This window comes from Varanus komodoensis, unplaced genomic scaffold, assembly GCF_004798865.1.
Source record: "Varanus komodoensis strain SLA01 unplaced genomic scaffold, ASM479886v1 scaffold9, whole genome shotgun sequence".
Classification (NCBI taxonomy): Eukaryota; Metazoa; Chordata; class Lepidosauria; order Squamata; family Varanidae; genus Varanus; species Varanus komodoensis.
This window is the reverse complement of record NW_025336598.1, coordinates 19,558,248-19,583,855: the sequence shown is the minus strand read 5'-3', so window position 1 is coordinate 19,583,855 and position 25,608 is coordinate 19,558,248. Positions and strand designations below refer to the sequence as shown.

Below are 25,608 nucleotides of genomic sequence, written 5' to 3'. Positions count from 1 at the left end.
GGAACGTATGTTAAAAGTCACGTTTCCCTTGGGAGCGTAGCAAAAATGCATTCATCTTCTGTGATCCCTGCTGTGTAGCTTGTCTTCATCTGCTACAAACTTGCTGGAGTGTCTTATCAAGCTCCAGTGAAAAGCCTGGAACAGTAAAACCTGTTAATGATTAGCTTGAACTACAGGACTCAGGATCAGTCACAAAAAGCAACGTAATCCAAGGGAGGTCCCTTTCTTATAGCCACTGAGACAATTCAATGGGGTCTTTTGCTGTTGCAGAAAATAGGGAGGTTATAATAGTTCTTGGTTCTCAGTGAATGTATGCTTGTTCTGAATGCTTGAAACAGCAGTGTTGGTAGCTGGCTGTCAGAGGATGCCAGTTGCTGATTTGATTATATTTAAGGTAATAAAGAAAAATTGCCTTTTTGACGCAATTACCCAAATAGAGAACAAGCTGCCGCTGCCTACCAAATAATCTGGAATGATCAGGAGCAAAGGCCAACAGCAATGGTTTTCAGTAGCTACTGCAGTAAAAACAGGGAAGAATCTTGTGGCTCATGAAAGACAAACATATGGCGGCATGAACTTTCATAGGTAAGAGCTTGCTTCTTCAGATCCAGAAAGAATTTCTTTTCTTGGCATCATCTGCATAAAAACAGATGGAAGTCCACACTGAGTGAACTATTACAGTTAGAGTTGAGATAAAAAAGAACACAAGTCCTCAATGCTCTGCTAGCCTATGAAAAAAATGATACAAATTGAGATTGATGGTGTCCGTCTGCCAACAGAATGGATCAAATTTCACGTTCTACCCAAACCCTCTTGTATGCCCCTCATATCTGCTCCAGTGGGATAGGTAACCCTCTAGGTTTCCGGGATATGGAGAAGTGGAAAAGAAACTCCCATTGTGCAGTTGGAAATACACTTGCTCACTGTTGCATTTAATGCAGAGGCAATGTAAACTGGACAACAGGATTTGATATACCACTTGCACATTTACCTTAATTAAAAAATGAAGGGTTTGTGGGGTTTGTTTTCATGATGTTTCTTGATAGACAAAATACAGATTAAAACACAACAGAAAGGCAACAGTCTAATGGATGGTTATATGTTCTACATCTCTGTGCGAGGCTGTACAGCTGCTTGGACTACTTTTGGTTTTGTCTGAGAATTGAGATCAAAGTGCTACCGTGTTTCCTTTCCTGCTTTCTTGCTACATAACCTCTAGATGGCACCTTGAAGCAAATGCAGAAATGGAAACAGCATTTTTCCCCGCTTTCTTAACTAAGACCACATTTTACCTTGCCAAAATGCTGTTTAAAGCAGAATTCAAAAGGGAAGTCACAATGTCATCTAAAGAATGCATAGACAACTGCGAGTAGGTAATGATGAGAGCCTTGTGTAGAAAAACCCCTACTCATTTCAGTGAGATTTATGTACTAACATTACTTACTCATTTTCACATCAACATATATGACATGGAACCTTTTGCAATGCAGAGTGTTACAGGACTTGAGGGGTAACATGGAGAGTTTGCCAGAACACACCCAATGCTGGATGTCGTCAAGGCAGATTGCTAGGGGTTTGCAAGTTCCTTTTCCAGGAAATGGCCAACCAAGATTAAACTTCCCATTGAGGAGCCCTTGATAAACTTCTGAGAAACCTCAAATTTTGACAGAGTACCATTCATGGTTTCTTATTTACATCAATGGAAACTTCTCATGTGAACACAAATGTATTGGCTTACTCAGCTGGCTTCTAGGGAGCATGATTGTTCAGTCATAGTGGTAGGCTGTGAGGCAGTATCCAAAGTAGTCAGTCCACAACCACCTGAGCAGAAAGGGACTTCCAGTATGGGACAGGTCAGAGAGACTCCCTTTTGTGAGTTCACAAGATATGTTATTTTCCTGTTTTGCTAGAATTAATTTCCGCTAGTGCCGTGGCAGTGCTGGATACTACCCATGGCAACCAAACTCACCCCTAAGAGAAGGAAGCTATAGCAGAATGTTGTGACTTGGCCATTGAGATGCAGAGACAGGTGGGCAGTGGCATTGCTTGAATTTCTGGACAATAAAATCTTAAAACAGGATTGTTAATTTACATTTTGGTAACTTATAGACTAGCCTAGGTGTTAAGATCAGCAGGGAAGGCCCTGTTATCTATATCCGCTTTACTCAGAAGTTAATGGAGCAGTGGTGTATTAAAGGCCTTCACTGTGGTAGAATTCAGGGTTGTGAATTCTCTCTGCTTTTCTTGGCAAGTCATGATACACCTCTTTATCTGAGCCTCTGTGAGTGGTTGAAGTTTTGGAATTATGATCTGTATAGAGTTTTGATTGCACTTATAAATTGTTTTGTATCCCTTTATTGATAGGTAATGCATCCCATCCTTGAATCATAAGGTGAAGAGTATGCTATAATTTTAAATAATAAATACCATGATTTTGCACTTGCTCAGGATAGAAGATGGCTTTACCCGTTGGAGTAACTGCTGAAAAATCATCAAATGCACATTATGCCATGTCTAACTCTAGCAACATCTAACTCAAAATTGTCTATGCTGACTAGCAGAAGCTCCTCAGAGTCTCAGGAAGAGGTTTTTCATATCAACCCCTACTTGGTTATTTTTAAAATGATAGATGCTATGGACTGAACTGGGGACCTTCTGCACACAATGTATGTGTTCAGTCACTGAGCTGTTTCCATCCTCTATCACATATTTCCTAGATCCTTGAGGTAAATAACACACCCTCTGCATTCCAGTGACCCATTTATAAAATATAGTTAATAATTTTTACTATTTCTTTCCTTTTCAGTTCAAGGTGACTGAATCAGCTTAAATCTAAATCATTTAATTTGCTTGTTTCACAAATGAAAATAAACACATAGGTACTGTTAATCTTCAAATCTTTTTACACTGTCAATGGTAAATTATATACAATTTTGGCAATATTTGCATTTTGATAGCATTTTTCTTTGGAGTATCAATCTACTTGATTTTATGCACTTTGAATGCCTATTATTTTCAGTGGGAAAGTGAAGCACATTTTTAAATCTTTCCCATTTAAGTCAATAGTAGTACATCATAAAAGTGGCTTGCTTTAGCTGGAATATGCTTTGAATAATGAATCTGCTGCTGTTACATGCCATCAAGCTATCTCTGACTTATGGTAACCCTATGAATGAAGCCCCCCCCTGCCCCCCCCAAATAGTCTTGTCTGTCACAGCTCTGCTAAGTTCTTGTAAACTGAAGGCTGTGGCTTCGTTTATAAAATAAATCCATCTCATATTTGGTCTTCCCCTTCTGCTGCCTTCAGTTTTTCTTAGCATTATTGTCTTTCCAGTGAGCCTTGTCTTCTCATGATATGCTTGAAGTACTGCAGCCACAGGTTCATAATTTTCCTTCCAGGGCAAGCTCTGGCTTGCTTTGATCTAGGATCCACTTGTTTGTCTTTCTTTCAGTCCAGGTTATTGACAAACTTCTCCTCCAGCACTGTTTATAAGGTAATCATTTTCTTCCTGTCAGCTTTTTTCACTGTCCAGCACCCACACTCATACATGTCATTTGACCTCTTCACTCCCAAATAGCCATGGATTCTTGTTGAGTTAGGAAGCCCACCAAGTCATCTGAACCTGGATAAGCTGAAAAGCTACAAAGCTTGCTGGCCAAAGCGGCAAAAAGGGTTGTCAATCTGGCCAATGACGGCCAGCAGCATGACTAAGTGGCACTTTGCCCAGTGAGCATTTTCTGCCCCCCCCCCACTCCCAGCGCTCCTGAAAAGGCCAGGAGAGCAAGATTGCTCATGATCAACCCCAATGACCCTCCCCAACATTGGTAGGAGTGTGCTCTGCCATATTCCACCCACTGAACCCCTCTTCAGGACCTGGGGAGGTGTCACATGGCAAGGAACCAGCTTGGGTCTTGCTTGCCCCTGCCAGTCATTTCAGCATGGAAGTGGAGGCAGGTGGAAACGAGATGCTCTGCTTGCCTTCCTCAAGAGGCTCAACATACCCCACCAAAGTTCATTTCCCACCTTCGGGACAGACTGTAATAGGGCAGGAGAAGGAGAATGGCCCCTTCTCATCACTGCTGGGATGTGATTGTGCTAACCAGTGTAAGGGAGGAGGCACATCTCTGTCCTATTCCCTGTCTCCCTGGGAGGAAAAGCAACCCCCTGCCTGTCCTGTACGCCTCCTCTTTTCCAAGTCCCAAGTGGGGTATGGGGCACGAGTGTTGATGCCAGCCTTGCACTGTCTTCCCAAGCCTCACTTGGGAGAGTGGCTTGGAAGAGAGTGGCTTGACTCCCCACCATCTGGTGCCACTGGCAGGCAGCTGCAGCACTGGCTGTGAGCAGCTTGGTGAAGCAATGCTGCTGCTGATCTTGATGAAAGTGGCTTGAGCAAGCCCCCACTGCTGAGATTGACAGCAGTGCCAGCACCCCTCACTGTGGCTCATGAGATCAACTCTTGAGTCTGGGAGAGGAGTATCAAATGATCCCAGCTTCCCTCAGTACTACCTGTAATACATGAGAGAGGACTGCTGAGGGAAGAGGTGTCTCAGGATCCCTGCTGTGCTCCATCAGGGGCTCCAGGCTAAATGGCCACACAGGATGAATGATAAGCCATGCTAGTCTTTAAAATGCTGTATGAACCCAGTCAATATCTCAACAAATGCCAATTAAGCTCCTACACGTCCTTTACATTTCCTTAATGTCTGTGAGCAATTAAGCTATGTCATTCCATTGGAATGTCTGTGGATCAAGGTTAATAAATGCTGTAACCCCTCCTGCTTCTCACCCTTTTCTGCAACCCCGTGTCAGATATTCTGTCAAAGTATTGTGGCCCTTGAAGGAATCAGAAAGAAACCAGTACACTGGATACTGAAAGAGGATAATCTGAATGTGAATTCAACTAGCCATTGTTTCACATTTGTATAGCAAGAATACTTTACCAAAGAAGGCCCCAGTTCATTCTCTCTCTCTCTCTCTCTCTCTCTCTCTCTCTCTCTCTCTCTCTCTCTCACACACACACACACACACACACACACACACGTGCACAGCACATGGATAGGATTTTTTAAAATTTTTATTTTCTTAACATATACAAATACATAAAAGAAAATGTAGAATAAAAGAAAATATAAACAAAGTGCTCAAAATAAAGTTGCCAAGGAAATTATAAACAAATACAGCCCACATATTACACTCCTTTTTTTATATCACAGCCCCTACATGGATAGGATTTTAGATGTTCAGCAATTTTTGAAACTGTAATTGTTATGAGGATGCCATGTACGCTATTTTTCTCTTTAAAGAAAAGATGAGTACCAATGTAATGGATAGATTTTTTAAAAAGTTTGGGAAGTACTTGTAGTTTGTTATTCTGTACACATCATGTACATTTATGGCCATGAATATGCAAAAGGGCACACTATCAAATATAGCATATTTCATATTATTAAACTTCGTGTTCCCTCTTTGTGTTCTATTTTTATTTTTTAAAAAACTTAACACCAGGGTTTCATGCTATCATTCACGGATATCGCACACTTTCTGCAAAAGGCATTTGTGTGCTTATGATTCTTCACTTGTAGTATGCAAGTGCTTTACATAACATTATCCTCCTCCTGAACCTCAAAAAGGCTTTGCAACCATTAAAGCTTTTTTTCCCTTAAAAAGAAAACTCTGATATCAGAAAACCTCTGATCATAGAGACAACATTTAGCTATCATGCTCAGCAGCCATTGATGACATTTTTCAATGAATAAATCGAACCTTTTTGTCTGTCCTGAATTTTCCACTGTTCAACCTCCTTGGATGTCCCTGGGTTCTATTATTAGGAGTGAAGGTGAAAATGGATCTCTACCTCTCTACTTTCAAACTGTTCAGTCTTGTGGAATCTTAAAGACTAACATATTTATTTGGGCACAAGCTTTTCCAGACTACAGCCCAAACTTGGGCTGGAATACTAAACTCTGAGGTGTCACAAGACTATTAAGGTGAAAGCCTAAACTATGTTGTAGGCCTTTTTCCTGACCAAAATTTCATGGGACTGCTCTATTTTTGCTTCAAAAGACTTACACTGCTACTGCCTAGAAATAATTTTTAGTGCTGTTCTTAAAGGACCAATTAGAAATTACCGAAACACAAGGAAATAAATCACCAAAGGAAAAGAGGGCATTTCTTTGCTTAATATTTAGATACGTAGTATTTCGTAATATTTAGTTATATGTATACATGCAAATAACAGAAGTAGTTCTTATAATTTAAATAGAAATACAGTACATCTGAGCACACTGTGGATGACTATGACCAGGTGACCTGCGCTGCCACCTGTTCGGTTCGGTGTCCAGGAACTAGTTGGAAGTATGGTTCTTACGGTTCTTTTCTTCAAAAAGAGATCGGACAGGTCACTACTTGAAACAGAGGAGTGGTGCTCTGCAGGAAGCGGCCATCTGGCCAATTCAGTTGGTAAGTTGCATGCTAGAGCTGCCACGCGTGAGCTTTCAGCCGCTGCCTGGCTCTTTCCGGTCAACCACGGAGGCGACAGCAGCAGCACGGATCTGTCCCAGCTGCAGTGCACACGCGTGTCGAGGCATACAACTGAACGTGAGAACAGCTGACAAGGCCCTCCCGCCCCCTCAGGCTCGCTTCCATGTAGCCTTCTCTCCGCCCCTTGGTGACGAGATCACCGCGCGCGTCGGCGCGACCCGCCCTGCGTTTGTTGTTGGCGCGAAGTTAGCAGGGAGGAGGGCGGCGGGGATGGAACTCGGGTCCTTTGAGCTACCGCCGCGGCCGCCAACGGCATAAACCGACGTCTTGGGAAGCGTTCCGGCCGCCGGCCGAGCACGAGCATGGTGAGCGCGTGCGCGTGGACGAGAAAAACTTGGCTGGAGCCTCTGAGGGGAAGCTCACAAAAACGGCCGGGGGGGGGGGGGCAGGAGCAGCTTTATTCCAGCCCCTCTCCGACCTCAGTGAGGGCATGGAACTTGAAGTGGAAAAGGGGTATAGTGTGCGTGGGTCACCTGTACGAACTGGGCGGGAAAAATGAGTTCCCCGCAAAATAGCCCTTCCTTCATCCAAGTCTAGGCCTTATTATTATTATTATTATTATTATTATTATTATTATTATTATTATTATTATAACATTTCTATGCCGCCCCTTGCCGAAACCTCGGGGCGGCTTACAACACGATAAAATACAATGAAATACAATAGCACATAATAAATTACCATTAATTACAAAATACAAAAAATACATTGATTTACAAATATAAGATTAAAATTATCAGTATAAATTAAGTAAATAAAAATATAGGAGGAGAAAGAGAAGGAAGAAGAAGTTGCCCTGGCCAGATCATATGTTTTAACAATTAAAATGATGTTTAAATAAAAAGGTCTTTACCTGGCGCCGAAAAACCAGTAACGACGGTGCCAGACGGACCTCTTTGGGGAGTGAATTCCATAGGTTGGGTGCCACCGCAGAGAAAGCCCTCCTCCGAGTACTTACTCTCCTAATTTCTTTCATGGAGGGTTCCCGGAGAAGGGACTCTCCCGCAGATCTCAAAGGGCGGTCGGGCATATACGGACGTAAGCGCTCGTTCAGGTAGCCAGGACCCAAGCCGTTTAGGGCTTTGTAGGTCATAATCAACACCTTGAATTGGGCCCGGGCTTCAATGGGAAGCCAGTGAAGCTGACGGAGGACTGGAGTCATGTGAGCATAACGCCCCGTCCCCGTCAGCAACCTGGCAGCTCTATTTTGCACCAATTGAAGTGTTCGGACTGTCTTCAGGGGAAGCCCCACGTAAAGCGCGTTACAGAAGTCTAGGCGGGAAGTCACCAGCGCGTGTGTCACCGTCGCCAGGCAGTCGTACTCCAGGTAGGGGCGCAGCTGATTAATTAGCCGAAGCTGAAGGAAGGCGTTCCTCGCCACCGCTGTCACCTGAGCTTCCAAAGAAAGCTCCGGGTCGAGGAGTACTCCTAAGCTGCGGACCTTATCCCTAAGAGGGAGTGTTGCACCATTCAGGACCAGGTCAAATCCACCCTCTCCGAAACCCGATCTGCCAACCAACAGGACCTCCGTCTTGTCTGGGTTGAGTTTCAGTTTATTTGCCCTCATCCATTCCCTTACCTTGGCCAAGCACCGGTTCAGCACAGCCACTGCCTCACCTGGATTAGTGGAAAACGAGAGGTAAAGCTGGGTATCATCAGCGTATTGATGATTCCGCAGCCCACACCTTCTGATGACCTCTCCCAGCGGTTTCATATAGATGTTAAATAGCAGAGGGGATATTCCCTCCCCCTGAATTAAAAAAGAAAAAAAGCTTCCTCTATTCTCCCTCCCTTTCAGGGTGTTGAAATGGTAGCAGTCAAGTCCACCAAAGTTCAAAAGCCTATGGAATTGTTACAGACAAGAGGCTTGTGTTTTTCAGCAAAGGTTCATGATGCTGAAGCAAACTCTTAAGTAGTTGGCACAGCCCTGATCTACAGAGCTGCAAACCTAGGTAGGCACAAAGGGGAGACACAAGCTCTCTAAGCAAACATACTTGCATAAGACATATATTTGCAAATATACCTTTGATCTACATTAAAAATGATGTGTCATATCACAGCTCTTTTTTGGGTCCAGATATTAAGTAATTTATTTGCATGATGTGTCCTATTTATCTCTGAAGGTAGGAATTTGTAGGACCCAGATTATCCTTGGCTGCTGCCACATCTTCTTGCTTAGTCTAAAACTCTCATCAGTCCTAGCTATCATAGCAAATGGTGCAAAGGATCATTGTAGCTGTAGTCTGAAAACTTTAGAGGGCCTCAGATTTCTTATAAGTCCGCTAAATAAATGAATAAATTCAGCGCAGTTACCAGTGACTGTAAACTAAAACTAGGGGAAGAATCTGTGGGGTCTCAGGCAAGCTGCAGGGGAAGGGAAACAGGGTGCTCACCAAAGTGCCAGTTCAAGGAATGCTTCTCCAGAAACTCTCTTGGTTGGGGTGGCTTCATCAACACATGATCTTTGGCCAACAGGGGAATGGCCACCTACAACAGCCAGCTGGGTCCCCAGCTGATGGGAGTTCCTTTGGCCAAGGATCAGATTATATCAGTTGGTGTGGCTCCATCCCATGACATCATTTGGCTGTTGGGGGCTCAATGGTACAGCAAATTTCCTAGATGAATATGACCTTCATGTAGAAAACTGCTTATAAACAATCTGTTTTGAGTACAGCAATGTCAGAGAAACCTGGTGGATATATACAGCAAAATAGATATGTATTGGTCCAGTAAGCAGAAGTTAAACAGGTATGGCACTGCAAAAACTTGAATAGGAGATTATTGGAATCCTAATATAAAAATGAGATACATATTTAAGAAATAGGTATTTAAACGCAAGGTATGTATGCTCATTACCTGATAGTGTCACTGCAGCAATAGCAGCTTTGTTCTGTGGAAAATGACTGACTTCCTCTTTTTTCTGCGGTTTGTTGCCCCAAAAAGAAAGAAAGATGTGCCTTAAAAGTATATAAAATGATAGGTTCTTATTATATGACCTGCTTTGAAAGCATAGGGCACAATAGGGTGGGGTAGCCTGTAGCCCATTAATCCTGGAGAATTGTGGGCATCCTATTGAGCGTGAAAGGAATGTGACTGAAGTTTGCCTCCATGTCTCTCCTGTATCTTGACATACACTCCTGCACTTCTGTCTCTTCCTTCCACCCCAGTGCCAGTTGGTGTTACGTCCTTTCTGGTGCAGAAAACTGTGGCAGCTATAAGGTTGGAGGGAGGACACACCGTAGTCGGAATTCCAGCTCTGACATCTGACTTCATTTCTGAGGTTGAATTTGGAACCTTATAGCCATCTAGGTAGCATTTAGCAGCCACAGGATTGTGTCCTTAGTTATTTGAATGCAGTTTAGTTCTGCTTCCCTAAGACACACTAGCCTAAGTGGAACATATTCTGAAAACTGGATTGCAGATATAGTCATCATTTTTTAGATTTGTATATCCTAAAGATGAAAAAAAAGTTTCGATTGGATTGTCATTATTTTAAGTTAGAATTTTTGACACTAACTTGTGTCAAACTACTATTCAGAAAAGTTTGTCAATTAAGGAACTGTCATAAATGGGCCCAATAGATAACTCTTCTTAAATATTCTTTAAGCATCTCATGAATACAGAAATTTCAATAATAGTAAGTTCTAAACATCAAAGGTAAATATAGGAGAAGGTTTTCTGGGACAAATGGGGAAAAGCTAATTAGTAACTAATTAAAACTTCCAATATGAAAGTAACCTACCTTCCACTTCTAACCTACCTACTAGTTTTGAAATGGTTTAAAATAATTGATGCACCTCAGTCAAGCTAACATAAAGTAAAAACAAAACACCATTCCTTACATGATATTTTCTTCAAGTATTCTAGAATCTTGTATGAATAGCTAGCTGCTTAAAGAAATAAATATTGATGGTTAATGGGTTTTTTCCCCCTTTGGCAGAAAAGCCTACTTACACTTTTTCCCAGAAAAGAAAATGGGGAGGGGGGGGGTCCTGATCAATTAGTCACAGGCCACACCTTGTTTCATAAAAAACACACAGAGCACTTTTTGTGGCTGTAGTTGGCTGTCATCAAGATGGCTGCCATCTCTGGAGAAAGGGAATTTGAGCAGGTATGAGCCAGATTAGATGACTATTCCCTCTGCATAGTACTTTAAGTGGCAAAGCTGTATCTTATGTGGTCTAATTCACATATTGAATTGCTGTTTCTGATGACAGCAGTTGCCTTTCCAATGGCTCAGTTCCATTTTTTAGACACCTGGGAAGAAAAGGTCTCCTATTAGATTTAATCAGTTTAATTTAGAATAAATACTATTCTTGTGATTTAAATTTCTTGTGATTTAAAAGCCTAGACATAATGCTATCTTTAAATTTAGACTGCTCTTTGGTTTAACTTTAGAAATGGCAAGTTTGCTGCTGTTTTGGTGTTACTTTGTGGTGGGGGAAGTAGAGTATATTTTACTGATTTGGGTGATATCCTGCTATAAGCTGTTCTGGAGGCATTTTTAATCACAATTAGCAGCAATTTCCTGATACAAGCCCAAGTTTGGAAGGCTAGGCCATGGACACTGGGCCTGTATTCAACTCTTGCAAAGCTGGGGCAAATAAGAATTGCTGATATTGGCATTTAGGCATAAGTCCTCTTGAGCCCAGTGGAAAATGATTGCAGAGAAAAAATCTACTCTGTAATGAAATATTATTAAACCAACAATTTTGTAAACCAACAATGTTTGTGTCTTCTATTATGAAACAGGCAATTTTTAGAGCATTCTTAAGAGGTAGTCCTATGCATCTTGAGAAAGAAAAAAGTCCTGTAATTCCTAGGATGCCCCTCCCAGCATCAATGACTGGATAGATCCTGGGAATTGTAGAACTTTTTGTTTTTTAAGCATGCATGAGATTGCATCCTAAAAATCTGAAGACTCAATAAATCTGAGGATGATGCACAAGTTTTTGGACACATTAGGTTTGGGAACAGCCCTATATGTGATCTAAGCCTGTTGTTACACTTATTTAGCAAGACAGCTATTAAAAATCGTTATGATCATTATAATATTGATCTTTACCATAGCCATATGATGCAAGAAAAGTAGACCTCATCTACATATAAGCTGTGGATGAGGTGTTAAAACTGATTCTAGACTGTGCCACATTTACTGAAGTGAGGAAAGGTTGCTTAGTTTGCATAAGTCCCCTTGCTAGGTTCTGATTGTTGCAATGTCTGACCCTGACAAAAGTGGCTTACTAGAATGGTTTACTAATCACCCAGCAACCTGGGAACAAGCTATGACTTTTAGGATAGTTTTATACCTCCCTAGTGTCCTCCCTCTCCTCTGTTTCAGATGACATGGCATCCTGTTCCAGACTAAGGTGGCACTTTGCAGTTAGCACATGTTGGAAGGGAAAATAAGCCACTATTGTTTATTTTCTTTCTGTGGTTGTGCAAATCTGCTCAAAGGCACAGAGTGCCTTCAATTAGAAATTTACTTCATTAATTAGTATCTTTAAGGCCAAAACCACATGTAAGCAAGTAATAATTCTGTGTGGTCTTTTTAACTGCTTTGCTTCATTAGGATATCCGCAAATTCTTTGGTGTTGTAAGTTCTGGAAAGAAACATGAGTCTGACACTGCCAAAAAAAATGAAATCCCCCCAAATAAGGATGGAACTTCAGACAAGAAGTCAAAAATGAAGGAAATCAAGGTTTGTGCATGTTGTTTGGATATATGCCTTTTAATCATATTGTCATGTTTATAGCAATATGTTTCTCTTTGGCTGCATTTTTTTAAAATTTCCCAAACTGTCCTCCACAGTTGATGCTTGAATCATCTTATAATTCAAACAAATTAGTCTAGGATTCCAGGACCTATGCTCTGAGAGCTGCATCAGATATCTGCCAGGATGCCAGACAATTGATATTCTCTCTCAGTCTCTCTCTCCCTCTCCCACACCCAGCCAGTCAGCCATCTTGGATGTCCTTTTGGAGCTAGGTCTTGCAACTAGCTACAGTATGTTTTACATGCCTTCTCTCATTAATACTAGATGAAGAACTCATCTTGTGAAGGAGATTCTAAACAAAAGCAGGTGAACAAGAAAAAGAGAATAATCTATGATTCAGGTAATGTTTATGTTTTTCTGATGTTATTCTTCATTTGTATTGACTTTAAACTGCTTGACTTTGACTCTAGAGAAAAGTCTGCACAATTTCTGCAGGCTTCTCCAGCATCAAAATGTTCATCCACAAAGAAAAAAAAAGGTAAAAGTGGAAGTATTGTTACTGGTATTTGAAAGATGAGCAAGCTTGAAAAATCCATAACATCTTATACTTGAGAGTCTTCAGAGCATGTCACTTATATCATCATCAGTCCATACAACAACTTTTTTCAAACTCTAGATGTTAGGAACTTCAGCTCCCTTCAGCCCAGCCAGCATCAGGAATTCTGGGAGTTCTGGTCCAAAAAGAAAAAGAATGCTGGACACCAGGTTGGAGAAGACTGTCTTACAACAAAACTGCACAATAAGCTTGTAGTATTGTCCTCATATTGCAGGAAGAGGAGCAGAAAGAATAATGCAAAGGTCCTCGATTTCTTAAGGGACCCATGGGCACATTAGGAATTTATGAAACTGGTGTAGAAACCACCACAGAAGATGTGGCTAGTCACATATTTGCTGACATGAGGGAGCTGACTAGTCAAAGGTATAGTAATTCATTTTAAAAAATTGAGAAAAAGCAGAGGAATAGTGTGAACTGCAAAGCCAATCCACATATTTAACTCCACAAAAGCACAATGTAATACCTATTAAAATTGCTGTCATATGTGTGCTTACATGGAATGCAGTGGGAAGTACTTCTGAGTATATATACACACACACTTCCCAAGCTCTGAAGGAAAAGAAATGTGTCCAGCCCCTAAAGGAAAGAAAAGTTTCCTTATCATGACCTTAGGCTAACCCATTCCATTTCTGAACTGGCACTGGGAAAGGAAGGAGAAAGAGCAAGCCTAGGGACGGTGAAGTTGTGGAAGAAGTGAGAGCAAGAGCAAGGCTAGGGGCCAGGAAGGGGAGAAACAGCAAGGTAAAGGGGTGTGGGCAAAAAGAGTGGGGCTAGATGCTGGGAGTTGAGAGAATCAGTGGGATAAATGGGAAACCAAGAAAGGATAGGAACAGGGAAGGGAGTGAAATAGCAAGGAAAAGGGTTGTGGAAGAGGAATAGCAAGGCTAGAGGGGTAGAGTAGAAAGAAAAGCCAAAGGGCAAAAAATCTCTGTGGGCTGAAGTTTGGGTAGGGACAAGAAAAAACTCTTCTCCTGTTGACCAAACATCTGATCAATGGAAGGTTCAGGAAGAGGAAGGAGAATCTGATTTCCTGATGTTCTTCAAGAGTTTTTTGAATTGCAATAGTTTTTTGAAGGGTGTGGAGAACTTGGAGGGTGCTGTTAGAGGTCCCTGCAAGCATCACATTGGAGACTCATAGAACAGTGTGTTCATATAAATAAATCCACAAAATTTGGCAGCCTGTTTACTTGCTCCTACCTAGGTCAGTTGTATATGGTTTAATATTGAAAGAGACAAATGTTTGCAAAATTTTTCTGATTAGTTGACTTTTGCTATCTCTCTGCAACCAAGTCTACATTAGTGTATAGCTATGGCAACCTAGCAGGCTTAGAGCTGAGATGATGTTGGAACTGTGGAGTTTCTGTCATTCAGAGCCTCAGCCAAAGTCTCTGATATTACTTACTGATTTAGACTCTTGGCTTTTGCTGCTCTTATGTTATGATAGGGAGTATATAACTTCACATGCAGTAGCTAGTATGTAAGCTGTATGCTGCTTGTTCATTGCTTACCTGGGAGGTAGCATGTTTAGAACCTCTTTTTCAAACAGTGCACCTTCTCATATGAAGATAAAGTGTTTAATGCTGTTATTTGTAATTCTACATTTCAGAATTTGAGATAGTCTTACCTAACTGTGGGCTAAACATTATGCTGTCTTTCAGTGCTGTATATTTAGTGCTGTGGCTCTGCTTGATATCTATCACTGACCAATGGGAAATCAGTATTTGTTTATTCGGTTCCTGTTCACAGAGATAACTTGTTTTGTTTCTAGGACCACTGGTCAGTTGATCTGATTGAGTGGTTGATTTTGATAGGAGAAGGTATCATTTATCCTCCTAGAACGACTGTGCATTTGCTCACATAAATTGCCTTGTGTAGATTATAAAGAAGCCTTAGTCAAAATCTCAAGGAAGTGCAGTGACAGTCTTCTGTTCTGAAGGTGTTTTATGTCTGCATGGATACAGAAGAATTAAATGATACCACTGTGTTTTAATTTGCAGATTCTGAAGAGGAGATGCAATTGGCAAAAAAATGTAAGAAGCCTCCAGATAGAAAACAATCTTCCAACTTCAATAAGGCCTCAAAGAAGGACCCTGTTGTTTATGTTTCAGAGACAGGTAAAGGGTTCAGCTTTAAAATTGTTTAGTGTATGGGGGTTATGCTCTACTGGATAAGTCTGTTTAAATATAGACCATTTGGTAAAACAAGAAGCACAAAAAAGGAAGCTTGGTGCATTGATTATAAAAGTGGACTTTGTGACTTGTACATGGCTCATTTTTTAACCATTGTTACATGTGGATATCGGCTTCTAAGCTTCAGACTTGTTTATCAAAAGATGCTCAACTCTTAAGGGCTACTGTAATATCCAAAAGCAAACTACTATTTTGTAGGTAACCACTGTCTTTATATACTACTGCAAATGATTCACTTGTGGAAGTGTTCATATGCTTTTGCATCCTGTTAAAAAAGGCAGATATTTATTTTTTGTTCCTTTGGTTCATGTTTGTCTGAATGGGTATCATTTGTTGATGTCACAGAAACTAGTTGCTCTGTTTTAATTAAACAGGTGGAACGTGTACTCAAAGATTATTGAAAGCATCAGCAGGAAAAACATATTATTATGTGGGAAACAGATTGTCTAAAGGAGAGGATCCTTGATCAGACAAGGGTGGTTTTGGTGTGAAGCTAGACTGAAGATTTGGTATGGAATATGTTCTGGCTGCTATCTGTAGCTTGGAGGAGGAGAAGGTCTGAGTAAACAAACAGAGTAGAGCTCTCTTGTGCAGGTTAAAGTACAAGGATAAGATCAGAGGGTATATGTTCCTTTACTTTTGCATTGCCTCCATGAGCAGGCTGCAGTCTTTTATATGTTTGCTTGTGAGTACATCTCCATGAGATTAGAACAGGTTACTCTTAAGCAAGTGAGTGGTATAGAGTGCAGATAGAGTTGAATTTCTAACTGACAGAGCTTATACAATATTATTTGTATCAGTCACTAGCCTTTGCAACATAAGTAGCTGACATGGGTTGATGGTTTTTGGCATCTTTGAGGCTTGTTCAATGTTTCCCAATATGGATATGCAGATCTGATGCCACCTGCAAAACCTAGGCTCTACCCTCTAGATGCCGTATGTTTCAATAGCTTTTCTGGGTTTATTGGCAGTTAAACCTTTTATACTTCCTTGACAATCCAATTTATTGATTAAAAGGTGGAGTATAAAGCAACCTGAAAAATGACTTAAAAATACAAAATATGAATCTTTTTTTCTAGTTTGTTCACTGCATCTTGATTACATTTCTAATCCAAATCTATTTTTTGGAAAACGTACTTGTCTGTTTAGACAAAGGCATTTCTTTCTGGCCACAGAGAACAAGGTGAAAACTTGTTTATAAGGCTGGTACAAAATGTTAAATGCAAATAGCTTTGTAACAAAATGTTACTTTTCATGCCTGACTGTTCACTAAAAGGTAGCTGTCAAGAGTAGAGTATTAGCATATTTTGAGTACAGTGTGATGCAAGCTATGTGATGTGGATAATGTTGCACCTAGAATGGGGAAAAATGAGGGAGTGAAAAGCTCTCAGGGCTACTTTTGCTGTTTTAAAATTGACAATTGCTCCTTGTTGAAAAGAAGTTAGTTTTCCAATGTTCATGATGGACACACACTTTCTAATGTTGCTGTGGGCATACCTTATTTAAAATAACCAGAGGTGTTCTGTATTATGTAACTTTGGTGTTGCAGCAAAAGTTTTCCATGAACTACATTCTAGAAAGCCTTGCTCAAGTTAATTGTGAAGTATCACAACTGCAGATCATGGTTATTCTTATCTACTGACTGTCAGTTAATGCTTAATTTGACATACCTTATAATTGCTTATACATTGCTTATCTTCTCTGCTGGTTCTGAGCAGTGTTTTAGCAGTTGACAGTACTTTCAGCCATATGTTTACTAAAAAAAGGGGTGTATCACAGTCGACCAGTATGTGAGAGAATGTATTTGTTGTGCAGAATTGATTCCTGTACTCCCCACTTTTTTATACTGCAGACCTTATGGCTGAGCAGATTTAAGGCAGTGGCCTTATTTACATGTAACAGAGGGAAATTAACTGAACCAAGTTATGCAAATCTTTCGCAATGTCTGTTTCTTCATTGTTGACCATAAGGATTTGTAAATTTTCTATAGCGATGAATTTGATTTCTTGATATTAGCTGCAGTCCTGCTTTTACTTTCTTCTTTCACTTTCCTCAAGAGTCTTTTCAATTCATTGTAGCTTTCTGCCAGTAAGACAGTATCTTAAATTACTGATGTGTCTTCTGCCAATTTTCAACTTCCCTGCAGCTTTCCTTATGATGTTCTTCATATAGGTTGAATGGATAAGGAGATAAGGGACGCTCCTGTCTGCCACCTTTGCCTATAGAAGACCATTCTGTTTCTCCATATTCTAAGAGAACATGGCAAAACTTAAGCTTCTTGTCCAGAATGCAGGTTATGCAAAAGGACACTCAAGGGATAAGACACACCCATTTATTTCAGAAAAGTTTTATTGCTATTCCATTGTTAGGATCTCAGCAGCTCCAGGTCTCCATCTGCTGGCCTAGCACCAGAGGATCAACCCTGACAGTTGCAGGATTAATTCCAGACTCTTCTTCAGCTACTAGGGCCTTTATGAGTACCACCTTTGAGCCCTGGGGAAAGAGCTACTTCTTTCCTCCAGAAGATGTTTCAGCAAAACTGGTTTCCTGTGTTCTGTAGCCCATTGTGCTCACATCTAGAAGGACTTGCTCCTGCTCCTTGTTGTGTTGCCTTACTGGTTCTTGACCTCTTGCCTGCTCTCACTATGGTCTTGCTTGTTGGAATACACCTTGCTTTGCTCCACTGCCTACTCCCAGTTCTGACCTTGGCTTAGTTTACAATTTGGGCTGGTAACTAGACTGGTGATTTAATTCCAAACTTGTATTACCTTGGTTCCACTTGCCTGGGTTCTGGTGCATCTGCCCTATATTCTGCCGCCCAGTGTGGCATTTCACTTTCTAATATTGCAGGGTATTCCTCATAGGATTCCTTTTTGAGAGAATTTGTAATCTTTAATCTCTTCTGTATAGCTCTTCTGCATACCATTTCCACCTTCTCTTTATTTTATCCTGGCGAGATAGTATGCTACTTTATCTAGGTTTGAATTTCCTTTTGATTTTTTGGATCTTCTGAAAGATGTCCCTTGTTTTTCCTCTTAGGTTGTTCTCTTCCATTTCTGGTCATTCCATTACTGGTCATTGTAATAATTCTTTTTGTTTCTATATGATAGTAAAAATCAAAATTTGCATTCAGGATTCTGACTCTATTCTTCCACTGTTTGCTTTTCCTCCTTGCTTGTCCTTAGCAATTGTTTCTTTTGCTCACCATGCTTTTTCTCTCTTTTTACTACAGTAATTGTCTTTGCACATTCTTCCCTAATAATATAGCTAGTTACAATCCCCAGTTCTTCTTGTTCAAATTCAATTGAATCCAGTAATGCAAATCTGTCCTTTATGGACTTTAAATTCTTCAGGTATGTTGTAATTTGGTACTATGTTTCTGTTAGTGATCTTTTTCAGCTTTACTCTGGTCACTACCACAGTCTGCTCCTGGTCTTGTTTTGGCAGCAACAATACAGTTTCTCTCTTACTTCCATTTATATAGTCTGTTTGATTTTTATATTGACCATCTGGTGATGCCCACGTATATAATCTGAGTGGTTGCCTGAAATACGCTTTTGTAATAAATAGATTGTTGGCTTAACCAAATTTTTTGAGTCATTTTTGGATCCTCTGAAAGATGTCCCTTGTTTCTGACCCCTAGGCCAAATTCTCAACAGCACTGGCTTTGGCTTTGCTTCCTAGTTTTATGTTCCAGTTATCTTTGATTACCACCATGTCTTGTTTTGGTATTTTATCAATTTTCTCTCAAATCTGCACTAACATTTTCAATCTTTTCTTCTTTTTATTGTTGGAGCATAGACTTGAATGATGGTTATGTTGATAGGTTTTTGAGAATTCTTGTTGATATTGTTCAGTTGGACTTTACAGTATAATCTCTTACTGCCTGTGCTACTTTTTGCTTCAGTATTAAGAGTTACTCAATTTCTTCTGAGAGTAAAGCCCTTTGTGTTTGACTTACTGAAAATGTCCCATTTCAGTGAATTATCATTCCCTCACAACCAAGTATGGAAATATTTAACTGTTGCATTTCTTGCTTTATGGTTTCCAGTTTGCCTTGATTTTTTGCATCATTATTATGCATCATTGATTTTTTGCATAGTTGCATCATTAATGGCAGTGCTATTCACACTTGTCCATTGCTCTTCCCCAGTGAATGCCTTTCAACTTAGGAGCCTCATCTTCTGGCACTGTCTGGCTGCTCAGTTGGCTTTTAAAAAAAAAGAACAGACAAATGTATAGCTAATAATGCTGTCAATGGTTACTAGTCATGTTGGGAATATGGAACCCCTTAGGATTAGAAGTTGCATGTATTTGAATACCAGCCACTGGACAGCAACAGTAGCAGAGGCTGTTGCTTTCATGTCAGTGGATCAGTCAATGGATGATTCTGACTCGCTCTATTTCTGTGTTTCTATGTTCCCTGTGTTTTTTTAACTGAATGAAACGTCCATTTAGATTATATGCATTTCCCCTTACCCCAAACATGCTTTTTTGTACACATTAATTGAAGTGAGAACTGTATCACACAATTTGAATAATTGATAACTGCATTTTAATGTGTATATTACTCTAAGTGCAAATTAGGTTAATCCTCTTAAGAATGTGGACAAGATGAAATGTTGCATCCTCCGTACTTTCATGCCCTGTGATCTCTAGAATATGAGAGCCAGGATCATTAGCCTGATCCGGTGGGTGGAGACAAATGGTTCTTGCATTCCTAACTTGACTGTTTAAACTCAGCTAGAATAAATGTCTGTTCTATAAATAAAGTCATTTATTAGGTAGTGAATTGTAGGTAAAGTACAAAATCAGTTGTTTGAAAACATAATTGCAGCGTTTTCTGCCTTTCTTTGTCTATCTCTCCCTCTTCCACCCTCTTTTCTCAGTTCTTTGACTTGGTTGGGATCAAATTCTAAAGTGTATGAAAATCATATGTATAATTGCACTGTTTCTTAATATAGGTGGTGCTGTTTAGATCATTAGGTTTATCAGTTTAATCCCATGAAGCAGTTTTTATCATCACCATGTTTGGATAACCACCCTCAGTTCCTCTTAGATTATCTATGATTGGAAGCAGAACACTGTATTTCTCATGAACAGGAAAAAGACAGAGTGTTTTTATAAATGTTTCCATTGCTAGCCAGTCTCTGGTAGATTAGTCCTGTGTGTTGGGAGACATCCAAATAATTAGTAACTCCCACACTCCACTGTTGAGTGAAGTATGGAACCTTGAGCATTGTTTACAGGAGATGACCTGTTAAGGATGCATTGAACCTTGCCCAGTTTTGCAAAGAGGGCTTAATTTGCAAGAACTGTTTTTTTTCCCTCTAGCATCTCAGTATTTTTTGACCGTTCTGTAATACACGTACATTTCAACTTCATTTCTTTGACAAGGAACACTTATTTTTTAAAAAAAGGTCTATGCTTTTTGTACCTCCATCTTTCTTACACTGTGCTAATGGAAATTCATGTAAAACTTGCTGCTGGATTAAAGGTCCAGATCATAAAAATGTTATTTAATTACTACCAACATTTTTTCAGAACTATTTACAAATGTGCAGTAAGCTGTCTAACTTGATGACATGCCAACTAGTCATTTGAACTTATGAGTAATGTGTCAAGTTTGCTACTGCTTTGTTTCATGCAGACTAATTGGATGAAACTGATTATCTGGACCCATTTCAGTCCGGCTTCAGACCCGGGTACGGTACTGAATCTGCCTTGGTCGCCCTGTACGATGACCTGTGCAGGGAGAAGGACAGGGGGAGTGCGTCCCTGTTGGTTCTCCTGGACCTCTCAGCGGCTTTCGATACCATCGACCATGGTATCCTTCTGGATAGGCTTGCGGGATTGGGGGTCGGAGGCACCGCCTTGCGATGGTTCCGCTCCTATCTCAACGACCGATTCCAGAAGGTGGTGCTGGGGGACTATGGCTCTGCGCCATGGCAGCTTTGCCATGGAGTACCGCAGGGGTCCATTTTGTCCCCTTTGCTGTTCAACATCTACATGAAACCGCTGGGAGAGGTCATCAGGAGGTGTGGGCTGCGGAACCATCAGTACACTGATGATACCCAGCTCTACCTCTCGTTTTCCACCAATCCAGGTGAGGCAGTGGCTGTACTGAACCGGTGCCTGGCCGAGGTAATGGGCTGGATGAGGGCCAATAAACTGAAGCTCAATCCAGACAAGACGGAGGTCCTGTTGGTTGGCGGTTCGGGCTTTGGAGAAGGTGAATTGAACCTTGTCCTGAACAGGGTTGCACTCCCTCCTAGGGACAAGGTCCGCAGCTTGGGAGTGCTCCTCGACTCGGAGCTTTCACTCGAAGCTCAGGTGACAACAGCGGCGAGGAGCGCTTTCCTCCAGCTTCGGCTGATTCATCAGCTGCGTCCCTACCTGGAGTACGACTGCCTTGCAACAGTGACTCATGCGCTGGTGACTTCCCGTCTTGACTTCTGTAACGCGCTCTACGTGGGGCTACCCTTGAAGACGGTCCGGATACTTCAGTTGGTTCAGAATAGAGCTGCCAGGCTGCTGACGGGGACTGGACGTTATGTTCACATGACACCAGTTCTCCGTCAGCTTCACTGGCTCCCCATTGAAGTCCGGGCCCAATTCAAGGTGTTGGTAATGACCTATAAAGCCCTAAATGGCTTGGGTCCTGGTTACCTGAAGGAGCACTTACATCCATATATGCCTAGTCGCCCTCTGAGATCGGTGGGAGAGGCCCTTCTCTGGGAGCCCTCCGTGAGAGAAATTAGGGGGGTGGCTACTCGGAGGAGGGCTTTCTCAGCGGTGGCGCCTAAGTTATGGAATGCGCTCCCCAGAGAGGTCGGCCTGGCGCCGTCGTTATTTGTTTTTCGGCGCCAGGCAAAGACCTTTTTATTGAAGCAACATTTTAAATGTTAATACCACTGAATTTTATCTGGCCAGGGCGGCTTATTTTATAATGTGTGTTTAAATTATTATGATTATTTTATATGTATATTTTAACTTATTGGTTTTATTTATGGTTGTAAGCCGCCCCAAGGCTTCGGCGAATGGGGCAGCATAAAAATGTTGTAATTAATAAATAAAGAAATAAATAATTGCCTGAATTTGTTCAATAATGATTGCTTGAACAATGTATTTCATTTTAATACTGTCTAATAACCCAAAATCTCTGGGGTTAGCTAAGTAAAAACAAACAAACAAACAAAACAATATCACAAGACAATAAAGCCAATAGAAATTAAATACTTATTTGACCTGGGTTTAAATGAAAAGTTGTCAAATGTTCAGCTCGTTTGTAATTTGTGCAGATTGACCCCACAGTATATTATTTCTGTAAATCTGAAATGCTAAACTGTAGCTGTTGAGAGGGGGGTGTTGCACTCACATCTACAGAAATACCCCTTATTAATTAATATCCTTAGTTGCTGAAGTTCAGTATCTACTCTGAGTGAGCTGGAATTGGATCGAAAAAAATTTCTCAATATATGTATGAACTAGGGGTTCATTAAGGCAATTGCCTTACGTAAGGGGTGTTGAATCTGATGTTCACAGGACAAGTTCAGTCCAACTAGGGACCCTGTGCAGCCCTCTGGGATTCTCAAAATGGCTGCCTCTGGTTTTTCACTACCGATTGTTTGGTGGTTTCTAGCCCTTTGCTGGTATGCCTGGTATTTGTTCCGGCCCATTTTTGCCTTCAGTCATACTCACTACTAGTACAGTATACCCCCGTGAAGTTGCAGTTCAGCATTTGCGGCCTCAGTCTTTTGCAGAATTTTCTTCGCTGTGCAGCGGCTTTCTCACAAGGAGATTGCTTTCTCTGAGCGAGTCCAAACCAATCTCCTTGCGAGCAGCACAGGTGCACCCGCCCCCACACCCCGGCCCGGCCTGGCCCGGCCCGGCCCGGCCCGCACCGCCTTGGTAGCCTGTGCCCAACACCAGCACCTTTCAACTGGCCCCCTAAAAAGTTTGAGGACCCTTGTTCTAAGGCTTCTGGCATGAACCTGTACCACATTCAACATTCGTGGTTTTTCACAATTTGCGGGTGCTCTAGGATCGCAATCCTTGCAAATTTCCGGGGACTACTGTATATGGCCCCTGAGAGATACTCTAAAATTGAATTTGGTTGTAAGGGTGAAAGAGGCTAGATACTTCTGTTTAAGTCCATTTTTTGATCTAAGTTATCAAATGATCATCAAATAGTATGTTCTCTAAGAATCCTTGTCAGTACTGGGAATCAGAGGGCAGGAGCAACAGACATGTTTGGGGGAGAAGTGAGAAAGGTTAATGTTTGGTGGGTCTTTTCCCCATTTTTCTCATCCTTGTTTTTTGCTGCTGTTCTAAGAATTGGTTTATACATCTAGCAAGATGCTGGTTTTCTCAGTTTGATTCATCATGGGTTTTTTGGTTTTTTTGGGTCTTGCAAAGAACAGAACAAATTTTGCCCCTGGCCCTTCACAAAGTGAAGAATAAAATAAAGTTAGTGCATTAGTGATGGGGATGATTTTTGTTGCTAGCTTCCCTTCATACACTTTCTGTCCCTGATTTCATTAGGAAAAGCACTCAGGTAACTACCGATGATTAAAAAAAAAATCTCCAACAAAGTTGATCTGGCAAACTTTCTATTTTGCCAGTAAGCTTGCAAAATGATAGATAAAGACGGTACAAGCCAGAACCTTCTGCAATCCTGAAGACTGGTTCTATTGAGAACAGAATAGGCCCTGTTGATTCTTATCAATAAAAGTTGCTCACGGTCAGTAGATACTTGTCTCAGCCATGCAGAATTTGTGACATTCTACTTAAATTCAAAATAGGACTGCAGTGAAACAGTAAAGAAGGAGGGATTTTGTACATAATGTATTGCTGGTGATAGGCAAAGACATAGTTACTAAGGCTGGCGTTTGGAATTGAAGGAATGGGTAGGGAAATTTCTTGGAAACATCTACGTTCCAGCTCAGTTCCAATGCCAAATCATTTAGCAAAGTGTTGTTCTTAGACTTGTCTGATATTATAACCACAACCCAGGAGTCTGAAGTATTCACCGTATCTTCTAGCCTGGAAGATGGTTTGCTGTTCTTATTACTAGGAAAATGGACTCATAAAATAGCAAGGAATTGCAAACAATTTTTAAGGATCATGTTGTAAGAGGAGCAGGATGCAGTGGATTAGAAAGTTGTTGATGTGGTTTAAAGGTATCTTCCTTTTGTTTAAATTTAGCAAAGTTATTAAGTGAAAATAATCTATGAATGGATTCAGTGGACCATTTTTATGTTTTTATTACAGTTCAGGGTTTTAATATTTCATTTCAGTTAAGAGGTCTATTAAAGTACGTATTTGTGATTTGACTAGAAGTAGACTACAAACATATAGGCAAGTGTACTAACAACCTTTTCATATGACATGAATGGTAGGCTAATGCTTGAACACTGTTACAAATGGGAGCTGCATGTAGAGGCACTGTTGTGTTCCATTTTTGGCATAGAAATTCATGTTGTAAGAGGGAGAGGCATAAACAGATTGCTTGCTTTTAAAGAAGCTATTGAAGCTTGCTGTGTTCAGACCTGGAATGGGGTTTGATGGGTTGGTAATGAGTCCCTGAAAGGAGAGATGAGCCTCTGAGTTGTTTTAAGGCAGGGGTGTCCAAACTTTTTGCAAGGAGGGCCAGATTTAGTGAGGTGAAAATGTGTGGGGGCCGACCATTCAGCCTGACATTCTTTGAACCATTAACATTAAATGCAAATGAACTATTTTATGAAAGACTAAACAAATAACTTAACTGCACTAATGTGAAGGGTGATACTGAGATCTTGACTGCATTATATAGGCCTGGTCTGGCTCAAAAACAGTGGTTTTGATGCGCAAGATGTCACGCAGGTGAGTCACTTAGTCTCGTCCTCACGCAGTTCTTGTTAATGTTCATAACTGAGAATGTCTTCTCGTACAAGTATGTCGAACCAAACAAGCTCAGCATTTTCTTAGCAAATGTTTGAATCTCTTGGAACCTGTCTTTATCCAGCTGGCGGTAAAAGTTGACAAGAGGGAGCTGTTGGTGCCGACTGCAACACTCGGTGTCACACTGCAGCTCAATGAGCTCCAGCTGCAGGTGGTTTGGAGCGTCATCAGGGTCCACAGAGAAAGGAGATGAAAAAAGTGTGATCTCCTTTTCAATAGCTGCAAAATCCCGAAAGCGCTGTTGAAACTCCTCAGCCAGAGATGAGATGTCTGCTTCATACCTCCTTATTTGCGCACTCATATTGTTCTGGGGAAAACTGGTCATTATTTCCTGCAGCGATGGGAAATGTGTGGTATGGGGCTGCATTTGAGACAAGTGCCTTTGGAAAAGTAGCAGCTTGGTCCCAAAGGCTTTGATATGTGAATATAGTTGGCTTACCACTGCATTTTGCCCCTGAAGGCTCATGTTCAGCACGTTCAGATGTCATGTCAACTAAAAATCCAAAATCAGCCAGCCAAACAGGATCAGATAGCTCTGGCATCGGTTGTCCCTTTTTTGCCAAGAATTGTCCGATTTCCTCCCTAAGAGAGTAGCAGCGCTGCA

At 41.0% G+C, this 25,608-nt stretch overlaps 1 protein-coding gene across 2 annotated transcripts in view; it reads left to right on the top strand.

Moving 5' to 3' along the window:
* The first annotated feature begins 6,694 nt into the window (after positions 1–6,694).
* RFC1 (replication factor C subunit 1) overlaps positions 6,695–25,608 on the top strand; it is a 52,560-nt gene continuing 33,646 nt past the window's right edge. Inside the window, exons 1-4 of one of the 2 annotated variants that reach the window (XM_044417681.1) lie at positions 6,695–6,846; positions 12,114–12,242; positions 12,582–12,657; positions 14,871–14,987. In XM_044417681.1, coding sequence (XP_044273616.1) covers positions 6,844–6,846; positions 12,114–12,242; positions 12,582–12,657; positions 14,871–14,987 — 325 coding nt within the window. In that variant the 5' untranslated portion in view covers positions 6,695–6,843. The remainder of the gene's footprint in view (positions 6,847–12,113; positions 12,243–12,581; positions 12,658–14,870; positions 14,988–25,608) is intronic. The other variant, XM_044417682.1, reaches the window with a different exon arrangement.